This window comes from Mus caroli, unplaced genomic scaffold (assembly GCF_978045245.1).
Source record: "Mus caroli unplaced genomic scaffold, Mus_caroli_1 scaffold_16, whole genome shotgun sequence".
In the NCBI taxonomy this organism is placed as follows: Eukaryota; Metazoa; Chordata; class Mammalia; order Rodentia; family Muridae; genus Mus; species Mus caroli.
The window spans coordinates 21,881,021-21,907,706 of NW_028227271.1; the positions used below are offsets into that span (position 1 = coordinate 21,881,021).

The following is a 26,686-nucleotide window of genomic DNA, read 5'->3' on the forward strand; positions in this document are numbered from 1 at the left end:
AGATCCCACACCCATCATAGACCCAATTCCAGTTCATCCCAGCTCCAGCCCTGGGCAGCTCCAAAAAAAGAAAAAAAAGAAAAAAGAAAAAGAAAAGAAACAAACAAATCCTTCTCCATTAAAAGAAGCAAAGGGCCCTGGGACACTCCCCTTCCCCCATTCTAGTCAGGAGGCCAATAGTTCCCTTGGAGACCACCAGCTGGTGCCTGTCTCTGTGCTTGGTCTCTGTGTGGGGGGAGGGGACTGACTGATGTGTCAGCGCACAGGTCTCTTACTGGTTGTAGGTGGTCTGGTACCCGAGCTCGGAGTTCATGCTGTGCGTGTGTGTGCGTGCCCTGATGTGCCCCAGCGGAGGCTTTCCCTAAGCATCTGGGTCTCCATACCTCCCCAAGCTTCTCTGTAGGCTTTTGCCCGAGACTATGCTTCCAAGTGTGTGCCACCGGGTGTGCGTGCGCCCATGCATATGTCACACTGCACGTGGGGTCCTCAGCACAGCAAACCCTCCCTTTGGTAGGGCTTGGGGCCGCAGCCTCCTTCAGGCCGGTGCCAGGCGCCCAGGCGACAGCCCTACCTTTGGACATGAATCCTCCTTTGTCTCGGGTCCTCCGGGAGATGCTCAGGGCGCGGGGCTGCAAGGCTGAGCCGGGCGCGGGCTCTCCCTGGGCCAAGCGGCCCCTGCAGCCGGGCCTCGCCCCTCGGCGCCGTACCGCCTACCCGCCCGACCCGCCACCCGGCCGCGCCGCCCCTGCGCCCCGCGCCCGCCCGGGACCTCGCCTCCGCTCGCTCGGCGCCGCGCCGCCCCTGCCCGCGCGCACCGATGCCGCCGCTGCCACCGGCACCACGTGACCCGCGCGCAAGCCAGCCTCGCCGAGGGCCCCTCCCCTTCCCGCAGCTCCCGCGCCAGCACCAGGGAGCGGGTGCCGGAGCTGGGGATGCTCGACCGGGTAAGGTGCCTGTATCCCAGTTCTTGTCTGTCTCCTTAGATCCTATCCCTAGCCCCTTACCGGGTCCAGGGCGCAGGAGGCTGGTGGCAGCTGCCGGCGACCGTGCGCGTGCGTGAGTCACGCGGTGATTGGGATATTGCGCTTGATCACCGCGGTTCTGCCCAGGCGCGGTTGCTGACTGAGCTCCGAATCAAGAGAACTGGGTTCCAGACCCAGCTCCCAGCCTGGGTGCTGAACCCTATAACCCTGAACTTCCCTGAGCCTCTCTTACCCACCCAAAAAGTCTTTGATGCATTGCTAGTTGATCAACCCTGAGGATGACCAAACCTCCTTGACCTTAAAGCTTATGGATGTTAATAGAGAAAACAGAAAGTTGGTTCGCACAGGTGCTGGGGCACCATGAAGATATAATGGAAGATTTGGAGCAGGTGAGGGCCAACTTGGAAAGGCAAATGGAGAAGAGAGGAAAAGAATAAAGGGGCGTTTTCTGTGAAGGGCAACGCGGGTAGGGAAGCCCAGAGGGGGTAGAGCGCTGTGTGTGAGAGAACACTCAAAATGTGAACCTGGTCTGAGGCAAGAAAGATGGCAGACAAGGGCTGCCCCATCTAAGAGGGTGGAGAGGCAGTCTGCACAGTAGGGTTAGGGGTGGGGATAGTGAAACTTTTTTTTACCTTCTGCCATCAAATAACTAAGTGCCTGTCGCAGCTTTGTAGAAGAGGGAAGAAGCAGAAGGATACATAGTAGCGACAGCTGCGAAGTGTGGCTGTGCATGCCTTTAATCCCCAGCAGAGGTTAGGGCGCTCTGTGGGTTGAAACCAGCCTAATCTACATAGTTCCAGGACAGCCAGGGCTGCATAGAAACTATATATGTATATTTGTATGTACAGTTTACACATATATGGTGTTTGAAACCGGCCTAATCTACATAGTTATAGTGAGTTCCAGGACAGCAACATGGTCAAGGACAGAGTCGGTAGGTACATAAGTCAAATTGGGAATAGACTGAATGGGATGGAGAAGAAAATGAGGAAGACTGGTTACCTGGGAATCCCATCACCATGGTTCCTGCAGCTGAGCAAGATGGGGGAGGGCAGCAGCTGGTTCTAGAAGAAAAGGACTCCCTGCCTCTGGACATGTCCTGGAGATACCCAGGGGGAAGAGTCCAGCAGAGTTCAGGAGAGAGAGAGCTGAGCTGAAGCTGGAGAGCTGGGGTCACACCACAAAGAGTGAAAACGGAGGTTGTGTGCACAGTGGGATAGAAGAGGCTCTGACGAGCCAAGGACTCAGCTCATGCATTGGACTGGATATTTCCCAAGCCTTTCTCCTGACCCAGAATCTGAGCTGAGACATCCATAGAATTCCTAGCCCTTGTGCTGACCTGTTTATAGACATGTATAGGATTTACACACACACATACCTCCAACTTTAAAGAGCTGGAGCCAAGACTTCCAGGTAAGGCTGGCTGTGAACGTTATCCTCCCACCTTTACCTCCCAGTCACTGACATTCCTTTTAAGTAGCAGTTCTGTGTTTTTGTTCATTAGCCTTTTTTTTCAGGGGGGGGGGGTGTCCAGAGAGGGTTTCTCTGTGTAGCACTAGAGCCATCCCGGAACATGCTCTGTAGACCAGGGAGGCCTCGAACTCAGATAGACTTTCCTTAAAGCTGGAATCACCTATTAATCACCCAATTAGCCTGACTTTTTAGAGAACTAAGAAACAAGCATAGAGCCGGGCGTGGTGGCGCACACCTTTAATCCCAGCACTCGGGAGGCAGAGGCTGGTGGATTTCTGAGTTCGAGGCCAGCCTGGTCTACAAAGTGAGTTCCAGGACAGCCAGGGCTATACAGAGAAACCCTGTCTCAAAAAAAAAAAAAAAAAAAAAAAAAAACAATGAAGAAGAAGAAGAAGAAAAAGAAAAAGAAGCAGCAGCAGCAGCAAGCATAGATCCTGGTCAAGAAGAGGACTTAGCATATCCTCAGCTGTGAGCCTTCCTCCTGACAGCATCCTTCAGCCCCTCAACCCCTGTCCCCTTTTCTGCCACCTATTCAATTCTGACCAGAGAGCCCCCACTCTCTTTCATAACCTGGTGAGCTGGATGTATCCCTGCTCGCCCACCAGCAGGGCTTCCCCGCAACCAAGCTCTTGCATTTACCTTTGGGTTCACGGGCCAGGTCCAGCGAGGTGGGTTCCTTGAGGCTGTCTGTGGAAGCACCCACAGTGCCATGGTCCTGGGCTGGGTCTGTGCTTCTGCTCGGCTTTAGAGGAGAGGTAGCATAGGTAACCGTGTCTCGGATAGTCCCATTGTTGACAGTGTGTCGCTTGGTCTCACTACTGGCTGGGTCTGGGCAGACCAGCACAACTGAATCCACGGCTGTACCTAGTCTGCTTGTCTCCAAGGCAGGAGAATCTGTCGTTGTGTCCAGCCTGCCTACAGTGGCTCTGGCCAAAGCTTTGACTGTGTCCAACCTGGTTATGCCCTGCTTGGCCTCATCCAATGTTGGCAAAGCCATGTTTGAGCCCCCTGTGGTCAAAAGCTTGACACTTTCCTGTTTGTCTGATGTTGCAGTTACCAAATTCGGAACCTGGCCTGACTTGGTTGTCACTGCTCTAGCTAAATCCCTGGCTGTGCCTGCTGCAATCGAGTCTGTCACTTTTCCTGACTTGGATACTACAGGTAAGTTGGTGGCCAGGTCCATCCTGGCATTGAGAACAGGAAGCTCTGCGCTTCTGACCAGTCTGGATGGGTTTAGTGTAGGCATATTGATAGCCAGTTCTGGTCTGTGGAGAGCCACTGAGCCTATATGTCTGGCTTTATCTACTTTTGTGCTCACAACAGACAAATTTGCAGCAGAGGTAGCCCTTTGGAGGTATGCTCGGGATCTGGGAATACCCCTGGGCCTGCACTTGCCTCTTCCTGGAGAGGCTCTGGAAGGGACTTGTCCCATGGGACCTGGCCCCGGGAGGCTTGATGAACTCTGAATGAACTGAGCTTGGAAAGGTAAAGTCAGGCATGAAGACACCAGAGGCTTATTCCCTGTGGATGTTCTGCTGACTTTGGTAAGTTCTGGGTTCCCATGGCCTTCAGAGGAGGTCCTGACCTGTGGCACTTGAGCCATGAGTGGCAAACTTGAAGCAGACAGCCTCCCTTCTCTGTGGGTGACAGCCTCCTTGTGCAAACTGGGCAATTCTTCCCAATGAGAAAGTGAGGCATCTAAGGGCCGTGTTTGGACATTCTGGTGGATTGTTAAGGAAATAGAGCTGAGTTTCCTGGGCATAAAGCTATTGGGAGGCATGGAACTCAGGGACCCCATGGCAGTGCCCTGTTGGGACATACTAGAGGCCCTGGATCTAATGCTTGGCTGTTTGGAATTCTCTAGGACATTACTCTGGGGGAAGGCATCCAAATGCCCAGTCTTCTTGATGACAGGGATGAGGGGGGACACATCTGCAGCGAGCTTTTGGTGGGTGTGGTGCCCCAGCATGTGGCTGTGAGAGAAAGATGTTCTGGGGCCTGGAGCCCTGTGTGGCTGCATCTCCGGAGGAGCAGGTGCGAAGGCGTGGTTCATCCAGGCTGTTCAGCTTTCCCTAAGGCAATCACAAGGGAGGAGGGTGGACAAGGACAAAGTCTCAGCTCTCAACCAGCAGGTGGCGCTGCCAGCCTGAGGGAACCTAGTGTGAGGACCTGTTGAGTCCTTAGGGAAGTTTGTGTTTTCCTGTGGCCCAACAGCTTCCACCTGCTGCAGATTGACACACACCTCATACAGCTGCCCAGTCTGCAGCCACATTATAGGCACTGCCATCAAACAACTTGCCCCTGACATCAGAGAACCCAGCATGGAGTTTAGCTATCTCTTTTCCCTGGTTCCGGAGGGTGGACGCTCTCCCTGCACAGCTCTGTGGAGGTTACATATGAATTCAAGGACTCTGGAAGAAGGTAATCTTGCCTGTCTCTTGCAGAAACCACCATAGCAATGAAAACAAGAGTCCAGGTATCTGGGTCAGAGACTGTGGGATGTCCAGATGGCCTGAGAACAGAGTCTGAACCAGGGGTCCCTGCACCCCACTAGGAAAGAGCCCCTGAGCCGGAGTCTTGCTGGTGAGAGACATTTGGGGGAAGCCTGAATAGGGTGGATGTCAGCTGAAGGAAGCTGTGCCTGGCATCAGGTAGCTCCTAAGGACAGCCCACAGGTGAGAAGAAAGAGCCTCCTTTTGAAAGCCCCAGCACAAGGCTTCCAGGCTCTGCTTGGCAGAGTAGAGATAAGGCTAAAGGTGAACAGGGTCCAGGCGAGGCTGCAAAACCGTTCGGGTCCTGCAAGATAACTTGATCCTTGCTGCTCTTAGGAACAACCATTTCAAAGACAGCTTGAAAGGGGAAATGTTGGGAACGGATCTGAGAGTAGTGGATCCGTGGGGCGTGACTGAAGGACTCTGTGGTCTGGGCAGTGGGTCAGGGATGAGGTTGGAAAAGGCTGCCTGGGGGCAGGGAGTTGAGAGAAAAGGGGGTCCCCACCTCGATGATCCAGTATTGCCAAGTGGGTAGATGAACCATACTACCCAAGGTGGTCTCCAGGGTTCCCAGGGGGCTGACTGGTGCTGCCTCTGGGACAAAGTTATCTCCATTACTTTCAACACCACAGGCCAAGACTGGCGGGGGGGCAGGGGAGAGGCGGGGGGAGGTGAGGGCTGCCAGTAGAGAGTGGTATCGCATCCGTCTCTCTGAAGTTTGGAACAGGAGAAGCAGGAAGCATGGGGGCTCTTGTTCTGCCTTAAGGGATGGCTTCAGCCTATCATCTCTGGCCATGTATTTCCCTCAACTGTCCAGCCTCTCTGCCTCTTCTCCATTAGGCATATCCCTGCAGCCCTGACCTCTCTCGCCCACTGTTCCCACCACATGCACCTGGGCACACCGTGTTCACCCTTCGCTTAGCCACAGACCCAAGGACCAGAACTTCTGAGATCACCTTGTTCTTGTGTCACTAGATCCTTGCCTCCTCAGTGAGCCCCGTGTCCTGTGAACACCTTGGTTCTACCCTCCCCACACCCCCACACCCCACATAACACACACACAAACACGCAGGCACACCTACCTGGATCAGAAGACAGAAAAGAAGCCGGTGGTTTTCAGTCAAGGAAGCTGGACCTCTTGCAGACCCCACCCCCTCCTCTGCACCCAGAGGCTAGCCATGTGGCCGGGCTCAGAGACCTCTCTTCTCTGGGTCCTCTCTTGAGCTTTCACTAAGCCTCCCGATCACAGTCCACTAGCTGAGGGCCCAGTTCTCCCCTGACCTGTCCCTCTAGCTGGACAGAGCTCCGGGCAGGGAGGCTCTGGCCTCTTGAGAGTGGGTGGCAGTGAATGGCTGCTCTGAGTCTCTGGAATCCTACAGAGCTATGGGCGTCAGCCAGCTGAGCTGCCCTAAACGCAGAGCCACCTAGGGAGGGGATGGCGCATAACCCATGTGTCCTTGTCTCCAAGACTGGACCCTTGAGAAGTGTCACCAGTAAGAGAGAACTGAGCTACTCCAACGGTGATGTCCCTGTTTGTCTCGTGCCCTCCCACTTTCCCTCTGCAACCACCTAAGACTTTGCTGACCCCAGGGCCATCTGTGTCCATGCGCCTGCGATTCTGCTTCATGTTGGAATGTCTGTGTATACAAATGTACCCTTCAGATCCATTCTCTGAGACCCATCTTGCTTCAGACAGATCCTCTACTAAGTAAGACTCAGGGTATGAAGCTAGCCAGCCCCGGGCCAGACCTCAAAGAAATCCACAGACCTACCCCAGCTGTCTCTGGTGAGGCAGATCCTCAGCAGCCTGTGGCCACTGGGCTAAGTACCTTTCCCTGTGCTCCCCAGCACCAGGCTGCTCTGTGACATGATAGTATGAGAAGGACCATGGTGGGAAGAGCCGCCATTGGCTGGGTACTTACTCTGTGCCAGGGACTGAGCCAGGCTGGAGAAACTCAGAGCCTTCTGCAAAAGCCAGGCACGTAAGCAGATGGGCACAGCATCTCAGCCACAGAGTGCACGCCACACCACAGACGTGCCCTAAACACTCACTCTGAGCCAGGAGACAAGCCAAACATTCTCTTGGCATGTCCTCGACCCATCATCTTGCCACTTCCTTTCTGCCATACCCCACAACACTGAGGGCTCTGGCCTGCTTTCCTGTGAGCTGCTCTCCTTGGCGAGTGAGCTTCTGGCCGGCCAATAGAACTTTCTGTGATAATGGAAATGTTCTATGTGTCCACTGTCCAATAAAATAGCCACCAGCCACAGGTGGCTCCCGAGCACTTCCCACTATTCTATGATGACCAGGGACCTGGATTTTTTTTTTCAATTTTATTTCATTTGAATGTCCATCTACCATATTGGACAGCACAGTCCTGAAAGACGCAGATCTTATCCTTCTCTGGGTCCCAGGGCCTGACAAGAATCACTCGGCATGTTTCTCACAGTGACTGAATGATGAACGTGTGGGCCCAGGATCCTCTTCTCTTCTCATCCCATTCTCTCCCCTCTGAGCCTTAGGTTGCCATAGCTGGCTATGCCCTGGTTACCAGGCAACCGGCAAGAAATCACAGTGGAGGGGGAGGGGCGCTGTCTGAGTTCTTTCCCCTCCCTACATGTTTTGAGGCCCTGAGAAAAAAAAGAGGTGGCAAAATCAGCCTGGACACCCTGGGGACCGGGCTCTGTAGGGCCTACACTGCGTTATTACCCCCTGGAGATCAAGCAGCTGGGGCTGAAGTCAGGGGCCCTGGGATCTCCTTGCCTGACCACTCCATTATAAGACTCCTGCCCAATAGGCCAGGAGGTGGTGGCACACACTTTTAATCCCAGCACTAGGAGGTAGAGGCAGGTATCAGAGTAAGTTCCAGAACAGCCAGGGCTTTACAGAGAAATCTGTCCCGAAAAAACAAACAAACAAACCTAACAACAACAACAAAACCCTCCTAGGCCTCAGCTGTCTTCTCAGTTAGAGATTAGATGCCCTGAAGTGATTTCTTCCAGCCTGAAGATCTAGAATCCACCCCGCCTCCCTCCTTTCAGAGCAAGACCCGCGTCTCATCCATCTCTGTCTTTCGCCTGCTGGTCTGCCTCCTTTCCCTCCAGGGTTAACTATCTCTGAGCAAACCTCTTGTCATTTTTCTATCTGCAGCCGCTGTAGCCGAGACATTTGTTCTCAGTGTCATGTATATAGGTATAGAATACAGTCCTATAAATCGAGTACTTACTGAGAATAATTCAAAGGAATTGATCCATTTTGCCTGGGGATTGGTGTAGTGACAGAGCTCCTGGCTGGCGTGCATAAAACTCTGAGTTCAGTCCCCAGAGCCACAGAAACAACAAAACAGAAAAACACCAAAGAGATAACATTAATTTGAAAAAAGAAATTTATTTTAAAATAATTCTTTGGTACACGTAAAATTTTATCATTTGTTAAAGACAAAGGCAAATTTGCAATATTAATGAGGTAGAGATGTTCGTTTGTTTTTATGAAACTAAATCTTAGCTGTTTACCTGCTACTGTGGAATGTAAAATACCTTCAGTGGGTTTTTTTTTTCTAGAACTGATGGATATTTTGATTTTCTCATTGGCAATGCTCAGACTGCCATTTTGCATAAATTAAAATAATAACAAATGGCCTGTATTCAGAAATTGTTAGAAATGTGTTACCCTACTCCCAAGTCAGATTTCCCTTAATAATCTTCTGAAACTCCAGACAGCAACTGAAGCAGATGTTTTTGTTTTAGATGGGGTCTTACATATACCAAGTTGGCCCTAAACTTCCAAGAATGACCTTGAACTGGTGTCCTCGGACCTCCAGCGGGCTCTGCCACACCTGGTTTATGCACAGCCAGGGACTGAGCTAAATTTCTACTTAGCCAATAAGGAGCAACTGGAGGAAAATGCTGACTTCGTTTTCCATCATGTTTCTACATTAGCAGCAAAGACATTGCAATTTACAATGTACCATGGCCTCTGTGAGCTTTTAGGTGGTATTCCTCCACAGTGTATGGCACGCGTCGGTCAAAGCGTGCACATCGAACGTTCAATACTAACACACAAGAGTTGGTAGAAACAGCCCAGATTCATTTTGAGTTTGATGATACCGGGTTGTGGTGCATTCAGAAACCTTTTGCTGCTGGGCGTGGTGGCGCATGCCTTTAATCCCAGCACTCGGGAGGCAGAGACAGGCGGATTTCTGAGTTCGAGGCCAGCCTGGTCTACAAAGTGAGTTCCGGGACAGCCAGGGCTATACACAGAAACCTTGTCTCGAAAAAAGAAAGAAAGAAACAAACAAACAAACAAACAAACAAACCTTTTGCTGTTGCCCAGTTTTCTCCACTCCCACATTTATTTTCTGGTGGCCACCCAGTTTCCAAACGTGGGGCTTTTTTGCCGCCACCCCACCTCAATTACAAACTTGGGTCCAGCTGCCCTCTAGTGGCCATAAATGATACTGTACTTCTGTGAATTTTCCCACCAAACACTGAGACGCTTTCAAGGGTCCTCCAAAAACAGACACCTCCACTCCAATCTTTACAGTGCCCCCCCCCCGACAAAGAGTACGTGCTATGATACCTCTCAAACTTGTGTGTTCTGCATCCACGTGAATTGGAACATCTCTTTGTCTTTCTGGGCCCCACGTTGTTCTGTAATAGGGATAGGCTTAGATAGCATGGGTGACAAACTTCCAAAACCCTAGAGGCTGTGACACCAAGAACTAGTTTCTCATTCATGCCTCCTGTCCGCAACACCGTGAACCAACTATGTCCCACGTCACCCTTGCTCTAGGACCCTCTAAGTCATTATTGCCTGGGGTTGTGACAAACTGCAGGTTAATGAATCCTTTTGCCAGCCACTAATGGCTCTGATTTAATTAGAACTCGGTGGCCAGAACAAGCTGGATGAGCCGCCCGTTACGAGAAGGCAGGAAGGTAAACTTCTATGGCACACTGAGAGCTGAGGAGCCAGGACTGTTTGGTAAGCAGTGGTGTGGACACATTTCAGGCTGAGAGTGACCTCGGGGAGCCTCAAGTCTCGCCCAGCGCTGTTCCTGTACACTGCGCTCACTCTATGGGAGCTATGAAAACCGATGACCCTGGAGCTAGGCAGCTTGGTGGTGAATGGTGTGCCTAACATGTAGAGGATGCTGAATTCAGCCATAAACATACAGACCTACACACACACACAAGCACAAACACACATATGCACACACACAAGCATACACACACACACGTTTGCACACACACAGTTGCAGCCTTAACATTTCTATTTTCAGGCTGGAGAGATGGCTCAGCGGTTAAGATCACCGACTGCTCTTCCAGAGGTCAACTCCTGGCAACCACATGGTGGCTCACAACCATCTGTAATGGAATCTGACGCCCTCTTCTGGTGTGTCTGGAGAGAGCAATGGCGTACTCATATACATAAAATAAATAAATAAATTTTTTTTTAAAATCTATTTGCTTGTCTATTTACCCCCATGGTTTCTTTCGATTGCCATAAACCTGTGGGAAGCTACTCAAAGCCACAAAACCAGAAAGGGTCTTGCCACAGTCACACAGAGCCCAAAGCATGGGCTAGGCTCTCAGATCTCTATACTTTAACTCCGGGTGAGCGAGAGGGAGAAGGTCTGCCTACCTAAGTCCTCCGGAAAGATTGTTAACCCAGACTGTGACCACCATGTGTAGCTGCTCATGTATGTGCACATATGTGTATGTTGTGCATGCATGGATATCTGCCTGATTAGAGAGGTCAGAAGTCAATGCTTGGTGTCTTCCTCACTCTCCCTCTTGTTTTCTGAGAGAGTCTCTTAATAAACATGGAACGCATTGATTTAGCTAGGGTGCCTGCGCAATGAACTCCAGGGACCCTCCCGTCTCTGCCTCTGTCCTACCAAGGGTACAGGTACACTTGACTTTTATGTGGGTGTTAGGAAGCCAGCTCATGCTTATACAGCAAGCATTTCACCTATGGAGTATTTTCCCAGCCATTGTTCGCTTGTTTCTTTGTTGTGGTTTTTGAGACAGGGTTTCTCTAAGTAGCCCTGGCTGTCCTGGAACTCAATTCCTCTGATTCAGAAAATCCACCTGCCTTTGCCTCCTGAGTGCTGGGATCAAAGGTGTGCACTGCCACACCCATGAAGTATTCCTGGTGGCCACTTTTCAAGGGCGCTGAGAGCCTCCACTCCTCCCTCTAAGCTACTCTTTTGGCCTCTATTAGCCTTGGAGCTCTGGCAGGAGAACAGCGGGGGAGGAACAAAGAGAAGCCTGTCCTGCCCTCTTAGCTGGAATCTGAACACTGCAGCCGTTCCCACTCAGGACCCTGCACACGCTAATTCCCTGTCCTCTGGCTCTGGGCTGAGCACAGACACACCCACCCTGGCAAGCCCTGCCAGCCCCTGGGACTCCACAAAATCTCCTAAAGCAGCTGAAAAATAAATCCCCTGCAATCTCAGTTTCCAGGGTTCCCTGCCAAAACCAGGCTACTGGCCGCTGTGCTGAGACACTTCTCCATGGCACGTCAATAAATCACACACAAACCAGGGCAGGAATAAGTTGCCGCTGGGGTCAGAAGGAAGTGGTAACTACAAGCTCATCGGGTTTTCTCCTAGGTCTAAACTGCCTTGAAAAGCTGCCTTCCAGCCAGGTGAGTAGCACAGGCTAATCCTAACCCTTGGGAGGCAGAGGCAGCTAAATCTCTTGAGTTCGAGGCCAGCCTGGTCTACAGATGAAGTTCCGGAACAATCAGAGATACACAGAGAAATCCTGTCTTGGAAAAAGAACAACCCCCACAAAGGGGGGTTGAGAGGGTGGAGGGGCAGAAGAAAAGATGGAAGGAAGGAAAGAAGGGAGGGAGGAAGGAAGGAAGGAAAAGCCACACTCCAATCCCCTACTACCAGTCACAACTGTATTCCATGCTCTGGCCTCGTGACACAACCCAGTTCTCAGTAGGTACCCTAGGGACGTCCCAGCTTTTCCTGGCATATTCCTCTTCCCTTACAAGGAAAACTCTTATGCAACCTTACAAACCCATCATCCTGGTCACTTCCTTGGGGAAGCCTTCCTTGACAGCCCCCTGTGGAGACTCAGGGCTTCTTCAGTCATGTTTTCAGTTCCCCTCACCTTTGACCGCTGCTATCTTTCCATTTACCCTGTTTTGTTTGGTTGGTTGGTTTTGGTTTTGGTTTTTTAGCTCTTTGCAGTTAGGGGCAACATGGGCTCTTTACATGTTCGAGCTGGGATTAGTGTGGGGTCAGCGTAGGTTCTGATTTGCCTCTGTAGCTAAACAACACTCTATGGTTATATAATATTTACTTCCCCCATGACTTCCTTAACATTTGCGACCACCAGTGAAGCTGAGCAGACATGATGCGCAAATAAACAGATGTCAAGCTAGGCGGTGGAGGTGCACACCTTTAATCCCAGAGTTCTGAGTTCAAGGCCAGCCTGCTCTACAAAGAGAGTCCCAGGATAGGGAGGGGAGGGGAGGGGAGGGGAGGGGAGGGGAGGGGAGGGGAGGGGAGGGGAGGGGAGGGAAGGAGAGGGGAGGGGAGAGAAGAGAGAAGACAAGACAAGAAGCAGGTGTCTACAGAGAAGATAATGCAAGCTGAGCCCGGGGCCAGATGCTAGAAGGGGGACATTTGTCTAGCCTAACTCATCTTTGACATCAGTGCCTGGCACACAGAAATGCTCAGTGGATTCAGGAAACTTGTCTGGGGATATCCCTTTTAAATCCCCACTTTTGTTGGGTTTCCTGTTCTCAGGCCCTGGCTTCAGGATGCTCTCTGCCCTGTCCTCTGGCCTGCCCAGGCCGATGGAAAGACTCTGTCTCCCCCAGGACTGGCCAGTGGCAGGGTTGCCACACCTCCTAACCCCATAAGAGATACTGAGAATTCGGTTGACTTTGCTGCTGTTACTCTCCCATCAGAAACACGTCTTTCCACCATTTAGAGGCAGAAAACATTCCTTTCATGAACGGTCACTCCCTATTGAGTATAAAAGAATAGGATGATGATGATGGTGGTGGTGGTGGTGGTGGTGGTGATGATGGTGGTGGTGATGATGATGGTGGTGGTGGTGATGATGATGGTGGTGATGATGATGGTGGTGGTGCTTCCTTGTTGCTTCTGTTTTCCCTCTGGCTGGCAGGAAACTCAGGGACAGTAATAACAGTATTACAGCAGGAATAAGTATTTCAAGATTCTCCTGCCTCTGCCTCTCAAATGCTGGGATTGCAGGAATAAGCCATTATAGCCAGTGTATAGCATAATAATTGTATACAAAGTGTTGTGCACACAAGGTAAGCATTCTAAGCAGCGGAGCTACCCAGCCCAGGCCATGTACTGTTCCTTGAACGGTCATAACTCTGGCATTTTGTCACACCACAGTGAGCTGAGGACCACTCGCATCTCCTGACGCGATGGATGAGAGGATGCATGAGAGGGACCTACTTGAAACTGTCGTGGGTTCTCTCTGGAAAGATCAGATATTAAAAATTCATTTATGAAACAAGGCCCACGGTGAGATCGGCAGGAGGTCCAGATCTGAGCTCAGAAGGCTTGATGAATCCCCAAACCCTTCTGGCTACGGAACACTTGGTGGTGGACATTGGGCAGAGGCAGCAGCTGTTCTGAGAGCCTGACTGCCTCAGAGACTCTGATCGGATCCCAGTCAGACACACTGTCATGTTCAGAGCCAGGAATTTCACACTTCAGACCCAGAGCGCCTTGAATTCTATTTTTAAAGGCGTCAGAAATGAGGCCCTCATGTGAAACCTCCTGACTTGTGAATGCTAGCAACCGACTGCATCTTTTTTTTTTTCTTCAAAACACTGTTTTGAATAAACCAGCCTTGCCTGCAGGCCACATTGGGGCTCAACTGATCAAGCCCAGTCTACTCCCAAAGGACCTGTTTGATATGGCAGGGTGACTAGGGGTGAGTTTTAGTGTTCTATCTGGAATCTGTCTTCCCCTCCAGACATTCTGAGAAAGCTACCCTCTTCTGAGACAACTCAAGTCCAGGGCACATTGTCAGTCCAAGTGAGCCCGAAGAGCCAGCCTGCCTCCATCTTAGACTTAAAAGCCATCTTATAGTAAAGAGAAACTAGGTTTACTCCTATTTATGATTAAATCTGTTTCTCAAGGATTGAGCTATGCCCCACCTGTAACTTTAACTACAAATGGCTCTGTGCTGCCTGTTCCAAGAAACAGCAACCTTGTCTTTGCTTCAAAAAGATACTTTAACTGTCTTGCAATCCTAAAGGTTATATGGCCCTCTATCACTATCTTATTATGACTACCTGTTGGGATCGCCTTGTTTTTAATGGCTGTGTTCTGCTCCTGTAACCCTGCCAATTTTCTCCCATTTAGAAACCCCCTACCCCTGAGATACAAAGCCTTGTCTTCTTCGCATCTAATGCTGACCTCTTGAATCCCTCCTTAGGGGGATGCAGTCTGTGTGCACGATTTTTAAAAAGCTTGCTTTAATTAACTTGGCCATGATGATTTGAGTGGGTGGTCTTTCTCCTCTCCTCTTTGAGATTAACAAGCCCAGACCCAAACTGGACCATGTGTAGGGCCCTGAGCCACATTAGAATAATTGGTCAAAATGGACCTGACCTAGGATGAGGGATAAGTGGAGGCAGGAGGAAAGTCAGGAGTTCAAGTCCAGCGTCAGCTCAATTATCTAAAATAAGCCTGGGCTGAAGGAGACCCTGATGGGATGACAGAGAGAAGGGAAGGCAGGGAATAGAAAAGCTGGCAGGAGCTCACTGTCGCTCCCATAGTGAGAGAATAATGGCTGGTTAAAAAGGTGCACAGAAGCAAGTTTAGAAGGTTGTCAGAGAGGACTGGGGTGTGGTTCAATGGTAGAGACCTTTCCTAGCATGAATAAGGCCCCAGCTCCCATCTCTAAGGTGAAGTGGTGGGCTGGGGGGACAAATCCTATAGCGCCTGGACACTTGGGAGGCAGAAGCAGGTGGATCTCTGAGTTTGAGAACAACCTGGTCACAGAGCAAGTGCTGGGATTAAAAACATGCACCCCCACTCCCAGTCCTAAATGGACTTTTTAATTGGACACACTGCCACCCAAACTCAAGGCTCCATTCCCAGCCTCCCTTGCAGCTAGGATAGCTCTTTGTTTAAATAGCAAGCAGAGGAGATACATAGTTACCATCACCAGAGAGTGGTCCAGGGAAGCATCACCTCCTCGCCTACCACCCCACCCACCTCCATCTCCCTGATGCTCCGGAAGCAGCTCATGCTAAACAAGCCATGTCCCAAGTGTGGCAAAGCAACCAGGGAAGCCTGGGGTCCCTGAATGGAAATGGACACCAAAACAGCTCTGGGCACCCTCTCTGTGTTTAGACCTGCTGTTTTGCATCTTAATGACCGATTTTCTCTCCTAGCCTGTCCTCTCCTCCAGGTACTCCAGTGAACACGTGTCCCCAGGAGCTGGAAAGACAGTTCAAGCTCTTCCAGTGGACTCAAGTTCAGCTCCCACAATCCATGTCAAGTGGCCCAGCACCACCTGTAGCTTCAACCCTCTCTGCCCCTCAAGGGTACTTGGAGGCAGTTAGCACAGCTTCTAGTGGGCCTGCCAGATGGTAAACATGTTATCCTATAGTCACAGGACACTCTATTGCCCATAACCAACAATGGTCGGTGCTATCCACTGAGAATCTCTGCTCACCTTTGCTAAGATTGGGTGTTACCGTCTCCAATGCAGGGTATTTCTCACAAGGACCCACTTTGAGAAAGAATAACCCTGCAAAAGTGGCCATGGAACCTTTATTAGTGTTGCATAAGTGAAGCCACAGCAGGAGAGACTGAGGGAGGCTGCCAATTTGTGTGCAAAGTCAAGTAATGAAACCTCCACACGAAAGGAGCTTCCAGAGTGGGAGAGCAGGGCTAAGCTCAACCCTGGAAGTGCAGCATGGGATAGAGAGGGAGTGTGGGCAGCCTAGCAGTAAGGGTGGAACCTGCTGTGGACAGTCCTCCCACTGATCCACTTTATCCCCACCACTGCCTGCTCTGCCTGGGGCCCCACTCTCTCCTCTCCTTCTCTTTCTCTTTCTCCTTCTCTTCCTCTTCCTCCTCCTCCTCCTTCGTCTTCTCCTTCTATCCCTCCTTCCTTCCCTCTCTTCCTCCCTCCTCTTCCCTCCCTCCCCCCCTCACATGTGTGCACACATACAGGCACACCCCCACCGTACACTGTCACTCGTTCTAAGCCTGACCTCTCAGAGGTGAGCAGGGCTCATCTATACCAAGCCAGGATCCTTCTGAATTAGATTCTTGTCCTGGGACAGTTTTGAGGCCTGTCCAGCTCAGCTGTGCAACAGAAATGGGAGCAGAAAGCAACTCAGAATTCAATGGGACAGTCATACTGACTCCAGGTAGAGTGGTAGAGGGAAGGACAGCACAAAGGCACTGAGGGCTAGTGGAAGGCTAGTGGAGGATGTCCCCAGAGCTAGGAAGGGAAGGCATGGGGTGAATGGGCTCAACTCTGAGATTTTGATCCCACAGCAGCAAATAAGATTCAAGTGCCTGGTTTCTACAGAAAGGGGCTCCCCTGAACAACAAGGACCTCTACTGGGCTGCAGATGGATGGGTGGAAAGATCAAAGGAGTCGTCCCTCTGTCAGCTTGGAGGGTCTCAAGTAACCCAGGCAGTCTCAGACTTCTGGGCCTCCGAAAGCCAGGTTGTCCCGCATCATCAGCGTCTTGCGGAGATCACGGTCCACCAGGGGGCGCTGCATGCGCCACTTGTGTGCCTCCTGTAGGCCAGGCTCGAAGTAGTAGATACAGGCTCCAAAGCCCACCAGGATGAGGACGGAGATGACCAGGTAGACAGGCACAAACCAGTCCAGAAAGTGCGGCATCGCTCAGGCTTTGGCTGCCAAGACATAGACAGGAGGACACAGAAAGCTCCTTTGTAGTAACCACCCAGAAAGAAAGAGCCACGCTCCTTCCATCATCAGATGGGGCGTGCCTAGGGGAGTGAAGGACAGTACCCGAGCAGACCTCAGGGTGATTCAGAGACTCAGGTCTTCCCCCTTCAGCATGCGCCTCTTCACACGAGGACACTCAGTTCCTACTCATTCTTCAAGAAAGGGATTTATAGCCAAGAGCTGCGCTGGCTCCAGACCCCATCTAACGTCTGTGCTCTCAGACAAGTGGCCTCGGCTTTCTCAGATAGAAGGGGGAAACAGTACAACTCCACCACAGGTTGTGAAGAGCAGTCATTGGTGATTAATCCTTGCTGAAGGGGTGGGAGGGGGCGTGCATGCGCAAAGCACTCACTGAAAGAGAACAAGGCTCAGAGGAGGAGCCTCCTCGGCTCTCCTTACACCCTGAGGCCCAGCTGAACCTGCTCCTTGCCAACACCCCCATCCACCCACTCACACACACAAGGATGACTTGGGGACATAGGCAAGTTGCAACCTGGTGAACTTATGGAGTTCAAACACTCATCCCCAGGGCACCTGATCTGTTATCAATAGAATCTACACAGCCGAGTTTTGTGATTATGAGGCCACGGTCCCTGGTGCCATGTAACTTGGGTATGATCAGGGGTTCTCGGGCTGTAAATGGGAACGGCAGCTCCTGAGTGGTAGGGGCTCTGCGACTGCTAAGTGGGTTAATGTAGGTAAGATATTCCCATACCAATGTCCTCCATGTAAGTGCTGTAAGGTGTTCTTACGCTCTACCGTTCCGTTCCTTAGCTATAAAAAGAGATTGAGCCGGGCAATAGTGGCACATGCCTTTAATCCCAGCACTTGGGAGGCAGAGGCAGGCAGATTTCTGAGTTCAAGGCCAGCCTGGTTTACAGAGTGAGTTCCAGGACAGCCAGGTTACACCCTGTCTGGAAAAAACAAACAAAACAAACGAAAGAAATTTTAAAAAGTGTGTGTGTTTTTTTTTTAAGACAGAGTCTTGTATGTCTAGGCCGGCCTCAGTTTGACAACAACCTTAGCCTTCTGCTCCTCCCGCCTTTGCTTTCCTAGTTGCTGGGATTACAGGTCACCACACCACACCTGCTTTAATGCAGTGCTGGGGATCGAACCCGGGGCTTCATGCACCCAGACAGGCACTGTGCTAACTGCATTCCCAGCTCCACACTGTGGGTTTCAGACAGTGCCATTTCAGGCCAAGCCTGACACATAATCAGCACCCTAGCTGCATCGGCGACTGTTACTTTGAAGGAGCCCCAAAGAGAGAAGGCAGGACGGTGGAGGGGAACATGTAACTCGATTCACAATAGTCATGTGGACCTAGGCCCCTTAGACTCTATCCCTGTGGTTTAAATGAGAATAGTTCCCATGGTTTCACACTATATGTGAATGCATAGTCCCCAGCGGGTAGAGCTGTCTGGGAAGGATTAGGAGGTGTGACCTCATTGGAGAAGGTATATCATTGGGGGCTAGCTTTGAGTTTTCAAAAGCCATTCCCAATCCTACACACACACACACACACACACACACACACACACACATCTATGCATCAAAATATGAGCCCTCAGCTGTTCCACCACCAATGCCTTTGCTCCACCTTCATGGTCTCTACCCCTCTGAAACTGTAAGTCCACAATAGAAGAGTCTTTCTGTGTGTGTGTGTGTGTGTGTGTGTGTGTGTGTGTGTGTATGTGTATGTGTATGTGTGTGCATCTGCTCTCTGCCAGCATCCCTACCTCCCATCCCATGCTGGGTGTTATCACAGAACTGAGTACCAATCACCTTCTGCCATGCAATCCCCATCTTTATGTCTGCTTTTATTTTCTCTAGACTGTTCCTTGTATCTTTGTTTACTGGACAAACTTGCATTTAGCCAATCACGTTCAGGCATAGAAAGATGGAGGGGTCCATTCACCGCGCCCCTACACCTTCCTTGGGTCTAGGAACGCAAGGTCTGAGGAGCCTCCTTGTGTGTACTTGTCAGGGACTGCATTTTCCCAGAGCTTAACCACGGTGTTGGCTGAGCATTACCGTCCATAGACCAAAAACAAAACAGAAACCTAGACAAGCTACTTTGCAAAGGATTGCGCAACTGAGACGTGGTGGAGCTAGAGCCCATTCCCGGTGATGGCCTGAGGTTTGGGTCCCATACCACAGGGAATAGCTTCCCAAGCACAAGGAAATGAACCACTGGGGCTGGTGGGTGGGGAGGGGGAGAACAGAATCACCTCCAGAACAGGTTCAAGAGAAACGCCATTATTCTAACCTCCAAACTCCAGCTCCTCCTGTCCACCCCCGCCCCGCTCCATTCCCAGGTTGTCTGTTAACCTTGTGGGAGGAAGAGATGTTGCTTCCTGGACGCCCCTTGCCCCCAGGGTCTCCATTGGCTGTCCTGAAATAAGGCCAACAGTTAAAGGTGCCCCATTTCTGGAGGGATAGATTAAAGGGCAGTTATCGTCTTGAGTCAGGACTAGAGCGACAGAGCGACAAAGGTAGGATGGATGGAGTGCAGGGCCCAGCACCCTCCCGGGAAAGCCAAATAAAGAGTGCAGAATTGCTGGGTGCTGATGCTGCAGTGGTATGGGAGAGAAAGGGGCCCTGGGACAGGACAAAACTTAACTGTAAGAATGAGAGTCTGGGACAAAGCAGTGTTTATTTCACAGGCAATACTGTAGATCTGCGGCACAGAGCTTGGAGTCCCTCTGCCTTCCCAATACTCTAAATAAACATCCATGCATTCTGGGGCATCAGAGGACTCCTAGACCTGCTCCTGATTTCTTGTGGGTACTGGCATAATTGAAGAGGGAAAACATTCACGGGCCATCTCTGTGACCTTGGACCACCCCTCACCCTCTGGGCTGCAGCTTCTGTATGCATAATGGCTGGTTGCTATGGCGGTTGCCAGATGGTCTCTAAGAAAATTGCCAAGCCCATTTCAGCCCAGGTCCTGCCTGGGACAGTAGGTAGGCTGCAGGGCCCCACTCCCTGTCTCCCAAGCCACTAGCAACATTGCATGCCTGCAGACTCACCTCATGCCCGTAAACGCCTGTTCTGCAGTCTTTGCACAGAGCCAGATGCCTCAGCCTGAGCAGCTCAGTGTTAGCCAGTGGACTCAATCGCAGCTGCTGTCCCCAGAGACACTGCCATCTGTGGCCACTGTGGGAGCTAGAGGCAGAGAGCGACAGGCCACTGCTCCCACGGGAGATGGAGCATGTCTGGTCTGGAGGCCTCTGAGTGGGCCAAGAGGCAGCAGTCTTGGGCTGGCTTGGCACCCTGGTACCTCTCCTTACTATCAAAGACCCTTCTCTCTGCACCGCCCCACACATTCAGGATAGCAGGAGGTGGGACCTGTCTCAGCCAATCAGCAGACAGACAGAACAAGGGCTTTATCCTCTGTTGCCCTGGCAACCAGCTTTCTTTTCTGGATCCCTCTACTGTACACGTGGTACGGACGGATGACAGGGAGGGCAGAATTCAGGCAGGAGGACAGTCACCTAGCAGGGACTAGGTCCCAAGGATGGTAAGCAGAGGGGAGGAGACCCAGGGCTGAATAGGGTGTCTGGCAGGTGCACAGGGATGCACCAACAGTAACAGACAGTGCTAATGAGGGTTCCATGTTATAAAGTGATGAGCCAGAACTGAGAACTGAGAGCCAGGATGTGCTGGCTCCGTGGATCTCTTGCTCTTGGTCAGACACTGTTTTCAGTCCTTCATTTCAATGAACCCACCGCCAAGGCAGGCAAGCTAGCCTGCTTTCGGGGATGCCTCTGACAGCTGCCCTCCTTCTGCCTTTATTTCTACAAATCCCCAGGCACAAGCATTACCACCTAGCCTTCCTGCAGAGTGGCTGTTGACCTACTTGACCATGAATCAGCCCAGACCCAGGGAAGTGAAGCTGCTGAATTCAAAGTCAAAGGCAAGACTGGGCAGATGAGACTCTCAAGCTGTAACCTGGATTCTCCCTGTTGCGGCCTGCCCGCAGTCCACAACACGAACGGTTCAACTGAGAATGGCAGTTCGCTGAAAAGAGAGGAATCTAGACGGGGCGGAAGAAACAATGGAGCCAAGACAACAAGTTCTGATCAAGGCTCAATTTTACTATTTTCAGACACCCAGTTATAAAGGAAGAGGGAGGGAACCCAACTTCCCGCCAAGTAACTCAGGGTCCAGTAGCAGGACGAACACGTGTGTGCCTCCAGGCAGCAAAGGCAGGTTCCAGCAGTAGGTAGGCGTGACAGGACGAATGAGCCGGTAGCTCCACCCTTGAGCAAGCAGGTTCCAGGCTGGGGGAAGGGAGGCCACATTTCCTCCCATTAGTTAACAAAACAAAAATAAAAAAGGGGGTGGCCTGAGGCAGAAAAATTATCTATGTTCAATAGTTCTGCCTGAGTTCTTAGGGCTAAAGAAAAAACCTATTTCCGTGGGATTCCCTAACTTTTCTAATGGTAAACTGTATTTGGCTAAGACTGTCTTTAAAGCACTGACGGAATAGCAGCGCTGGGCTGTAGGCTCTGACTTTATAATGCTAATTAGTGCTGAATAGGTAGCTACCTGTTTGCATTTTAAGTAGGGCGTTGGAACCCTGGCTGAGTTTAACTAAACAATTTTAGAATAACACTGAGCTGATAATTATCCGCAATTTTGGGTGAAAGGCAGGGGAAACAGTGAGAAGGGGTTAAGACCAGCTCTTTAGTACAAGGCCAGTTGGCTTTTTTATTTGGGTGGGAGGCAGTGAAGGGCTTGCCCTTACGACAGCAAGGTCTCCAACCTCTCTCCTCCCTATTAATTAAGTTTAAATAGGCAATGCTTAACAGAGGTGATCAAATGATTCTTTTCATCCATAGATGAGTGGGCCTTTAACCTTGACTTGGGTGGACATTGACCTGATTCCTCCCGTGAGCATTATAACAACTCACATCTGTGGCTCTTGGTATCTTTTGGGGAGGGGAGGCAGAGCCTTAAGTATTTTTGGTTTTTAGCTGGAGTCAGATACCAACCTCTTACAAATCAGGTGTGTCACACAGGGAACTCAGAAACGGTCAAGCTGGACCTTCCCTCCGCAGTAATCTCCTGCGCCAAGCGGTACCCATACTGTATTCATATGATTATGAATCAGTAGTGCAGTTCTGAGTTAATGCGCGGTCTCTATATGAGACTTGTCAACCTCAGATTTAGCAAGGCCTAGACAAGAATTATGTCAGTATTAACACCATTAATTTTGGTTAAAATAGGAGCTGAAAGTCTTTCCTCTTCATACCTGTTATTCCCTAGCCTGAGGAACTAAGGACACCTTGCAGTAACAGCAAGGGTGGAAAGCCAGAGGCCAGCTAAGGGACTAAGCCCATCTCTATCAAAATAAGAACTAATCTCTGTAAATATATATGAAATTTCTACTTCCCTAGCTCTCCTGGTAAATCTAAATCTTATCTTAGACTGAAAAGCCACATGCTGGGATGTCCTTGGAAGGGAGATTAGCAGTACCACCTGTTTGCTCTTAGGGGCGGAGAACCGGAGAATGTAGATTGACCTGCTTGAGAAAAGGAAGAATTCTAAACAATGAGAGTGTAGCAATGTAAATTTTCTGTTTGGAGAAGTCAAGGTACTTTATTTAGATGCAAATTGTAAAACTAAAGTTAATCTCAAATTAGAAGTAACTGGGTGCCAGTAGCGTTCTAGTGATTACCAGTTTACTAGAAGCAAAAATCTTTGAATTTAAGCATTATTTTAAACATCTGAATAGATCTGTAACACTGTTAAAAAGAAATTTTCTTGAACACAGGGAAAAACTTTTTTAGGCATTGTTTGCAAAACAAAAGAAAGGGCAACAAGCCGCTCTGGGGATGCCCAGAGCCCTGTATTGACTCAAAGGCAGACTGACCTTTAATGTCAGTTTGCAAAAAGGTTAGGACAAATAAGGTGAAGGCAAGATGAGCCTTTGGTGACCTTGGGGGAAATGCTCTGAATTAACTTTGCTAGGTAATTTAGAATATAGGAATCTCTAATAATTGAACTGAATATTAGACCAGTCTAAGATTGAGTTAGAATGGCTGGTCACACTGAAGAAGAGTGAAAAATCATTATGACTCTATTAAATGACTAATTTTACTAAGTCTGAATATACAGTCTCTGATGTACTATTGCCATAAAGTTAAAAGGCTAGAAGCTAGTCTAAACTGGAAAAATGACAAGCAAGGATTTAAGGTAACCTTCCCTTGAGAAGCATTAGTTAATAAAATACTTTCCACTTAGGAAGCAATATATACTGAAAGATTAAAACTTTTGGCTTCTTGTAAAGAAGCAGAAACAATAAACATTTTTCTTACATAATGTAAAGCTATATTAGCCATACGTAAAGGCAAAATTTTCTAGTGATTACCAGTTTACTAGAAGCAAAAATCTTTGAATTTAAGCATTATTTTAAACATCTGAATAGATCTGTAACACTGTTAAAAAGAAATTTTCTTGAACACAGGGAAAAACTTTTTTAGGCATTGTTTGCAAAACAAAAGAAAGGGCAACAAGCCGCTCTGGGGATGCCCAGAGCCCTGTATTGACTCAAAGGTAAAATACTTTTTAATCTGAGCATTAATCTTAAATTTGCAATCAAACTGCAAGCTGCAGTCAATGGAACAATGGCAGTTTTAACCATAATTTTTAAGTTTTTGTGCAAGGTTAGGATAATACCTACAACTTTGGGAAAGCAAAACCTATGTTTAAAACAATTTATCACTGTTAAAATCAATATTAGAAGCATTACTATCATATTACGAAGTTTGGATATCAATTAATACCTATGAATACCTGTTAAAGCAAGCTTTAACGCTTTAATAAAGAGGCATTGCTTTATATCTTATCTTAAATTTTACTATTTAGGATAGGAACCACATTATTCATTATCTAAACTAGAAATATCTTAAGAGACTCAGCCTCTGAAGCTTAATCTCAAACTCTAACTCGCTTCAGGGCCTCACCAACTTTTTCCCAGGTTCCACAATCTATCGTTTCTTCTTCTTTGAACCATGGACAACAGCTATCTATCTTATCTAAAATATTTCTGACTTTGAACCCTTCCTTCTTCCACCTAAGCAGCTTTCTAAAAAGCTGCGGCACACCGCCTGTCTCCGTATCTAGTTCCGATTAACGAACTACTGACCCCAAGCAGAAACAGTGTTGGGTCAGCACTGATTCAAACTTGATTCGTATCCTACCACATCCTCAGCAACACTTTACAAAACTTTACAAAAATTTTTTAGGCTAGCGCTAGCACGTGTACCTGTCCGTTGCTCCGATGCTCCTCCGATACGAAGATCCTTTCCTTTCTTGTGGAGCTCCACACAGCAGTCGTTTCTCTTAGCATCCCTCTGCCATTCTTCAGGTCCCAGTTCTGGCGCCAACTGTTGTGGCCTGCCCGCAGTCCACAACACGAACGGTTCAACTGAGAATGGCAGTTCGCTAAAAAGAGAGGAATCTAGACGGGGCGGAAGAAACAATGGAGCCAAGACAACAAGTTCTGATCAAGGCTCAATTTTACTATTTTCAGACACCCAGTTATAAAGGAAGGGGGAGGGAACCCAACTTCCTGCCAAGTAACTCAGGGTCCAGTAGCAGGACGAACACGTGTGTGCCTCCAGGCAGCAAAGGCAGGTTCCAGCAGTAGGTAGGCGTGACAGGACGAATGAGCCGGTAGCTCCACCCTTGAGCAAGCAGGTTCCAGGCTGGGGGAAGGGAGGCCACACTCCCCACATCCTGCCCCCTAGGGGCTGTAGATAGTCTTAGCTGGTAAGATGCCTCCTTCAGCTCAGATTCTATGGACACCAATGGCTTTCATCTCAAAAGGATAGTACAGCCCTCAGGACCCAGAGGTGCAGAAGAGGTTTTTGAGGACCAGGTTCCCCAGGGTCTATTCCCAGGAACCCAAGGAGAGAAAAGGAGGCTCTGGGTGAGGTGGCTCTGGGATAGGGTGTCTGGCAGGTGCACTAAACATGCCACCATGCTACCTGCTCTGCAGGTGTAGTGGGTCCTTCCCGACCTATGTGGCTAAGGAGGAGTTGAGGATCCTGGGGATTTTTAACCTTCAAGTACACCAGGGAAAAGAAGCCCATTACGCCTATAGATCTTTTTGCAATTATTGCATTGTATGGTTTTTTTTTTTTTTTTTTTTTTTTTTTTTGGTTTTTCGAGACAGGGTTTCTCTGTGTAGCCCTGGCTGTCCTGGCACTCACTTTGTAGACCAGGCTGGCCTCGAACTCAGAAATCTGCCTGCCTCTGCCTCCCGAGTGCTGGGATTAAAGGCGTGCGCCACCACGCCCGGCTATTGCATTGTATGTTATCCCTCTATTATATTTGTGTACCATGCTGTGGAGGTCAGAGATCAATTTGCATGAATCAGGTCTCTTCCACCATGTGGGTTCCAGGAAATGAACTCAGGTTATTAGGCTTGAGGCAGCAAGTACCCTTACCAGCTCATTGGATCAATTTTTTCCTCCTTTGGTGCTAGGGATGGAACCCACCACCTCACACTCACTAAGTATGGGCTCTGCATCACCACACCTGGCTTATGTAGCAGCTTCCTTTTAGTGATGTGATTCTGAAACCTTCACTATATAGCTCTGCCCATCCCAGAACTTACTATGTAGACCACACTGCCTTGATCTACCTGCCTCTCTCTGTCTCTCAAGAGCTGGGTGATTGGTTTTTTTCTCCGCCGGTGAACTGAGCCAATTCAAGCCAGATTAGAATATATTAAAGGCAGGTTTATTGGGAAACTGTTCTCAGGCAAGTTCACTGGCCCCAAAGAATGAGGCCAGGGAAGTCACCATGGGGAAAGCGGAGGGGCAGTGGGGAGGGAGAGAGAGGAGGAGTGCCAGAAATTCCAACATACCCAGATTACATAGGAAATAGCCTCTGCTGGGGGGGGGGGGGGCGGGGAAACAGTCCAGCCGCTAAGCTGGAAAGTTCAGGGTTGGGGGCAAGGTATGCCAGATGGGGACTGAGGGATGCTGGGAGAATCTGGAGGTCAGGTCTGCTTTGATATGTAAAAATATGCACCCAGTCCCTTGTCCTTGTGGAGTCAAATGCTGGCATTAAAGGCTTGCCCAGTGTGTATAGTAGCTTCATGTGTGTCAATGGTGTCTCAAAAAATCTGTAACATGTATGATAAATAGTCTGTAGGTATCATTTTAGCTAATTCTTTTAGTCATAGGAAAACTTCATGTGTAAGGACCTCAATGTGTAACAGTAGTTAAAGCCAGAGGGGGCTTCTGTTAAGAGGTGAGATCTCTGGACGACAACACTCAAATTCCCCATCTTTCATAGACAGCCCACCAGAGCCTCATAGAAGCCAATCTTTTTTGTTTTTTGTTTTTTGTTTGTTTGTTTTTTGAGACAGGGTTTCTCTGTGTAGCCCTGGCTGTCCTGGAACTCACTCTGTAGACCAGGCTGACCTCGAACTCAGAAATCTGCCTGCCTCTGCCTCCCAGGTGCTGGGATTAAAGGCGTGCACCACCACCACTGCCCAGCCATAGAAGCCAAAAATGTTAGCTGAGTAGTAGTCGCGCACACATTTAATCCCAATGCATGGGAGGCAGAGGCAAGCCGGTCTCCGTGAGTTCGAGGCTAGCCTGGTCTACAGAGCTAGTTACAAGGCAGCCAAGGCTACCTACATAAAGAAACCCTGTCTCAAAAAAAAAGGAAGAAAAAAAGTTGACTCAGAAGTCTTTTGAAAGTATTCATGAGATGAACCTTGAGGCCTGCGCCTAGCCTCCTGCAGTCCAGATCCTACCTCAC

At 49.7% G+C, this 26,686-nt stretch overlaps 2 protein-coding genes and 1 long non-coding RNA gene across 10 annotated transcripts in view; 1 reads left to right on the top strand and 2 right to left on the bottom strand.

Moving 5' to 3' along the window:
- Positions 1-7,136, bottom strand: part of Septin3 (septin 3) — a 25,773-nt gene extending 18,637 nt beyond the window's left edge. For 3 of the 6 annotated variants that reach the window (XM_029470060.2, XM_021183886.3, XM_029470061.2), the window contains exon 1: positions 572-821. In XM_029470060.2, the coding sequence (XP_029325920.1) occupies positions 572-581 (10 nt within the window). In that variant the 5' untranslated portion in view covers positions 582-821. Of the gene's footprint in view, positions 1-571; positions 822-1,004; positions 1,044-3,095; positions 4,529-6,870 lie in introns of those variants that run through there. The other 3 variants (XM_029470058.2, XM_021183885.3, XM_029470062.2) reach the window with 2 other exon arrangements.
- On the top strand, positions 861-10,364 carry LOC115029420 (uncharacterized). 3 transcript variants are annotated; one of them, XR_003834989.2, is made up of 4 exons: positions 861-944; positions 3,510-3,617; positions 4,901-5,131; positions 10,228-10,364. It is a non-coding gene; the product is annotated as an uncharacterized LOC115029420 (long non-coding RNA). The 3 variants fall into 3 exon arrangements; XR_015045642.1 differs by having other exon boundaries at positions 4,901-5,039; XR_003834990.2 differs by lacking the exon at positions 4,901-5,131.
- Positions 10,365-16,124: 5,760 nt separating this feature from the next.
- Positions 16,125-20,207, bottom strand: Smim45 (small integral membrane protein 45). Its single transcript, XM_085831602.1, has 2 exons — positions 19,930-20,207; positions 16,125-16,842 (listed from the first exon to the last, which is right to left on the bottom strand). The coding sequence occupies exon 2, from the start codon at positions 16,826-16,828 to the stop codon at positions 16,622-16,624; it is 207 nt and encodes a 68-aa protein (XP_085687728.1). The 5' UTR covers positions 16,829-16,842; positions 19,930-20,207; the 3' UTR covers positions 16,125-16,621.
- Between the last annotated feature and the right edge of the window lie 6,479 nt (positions 20,208-26,686).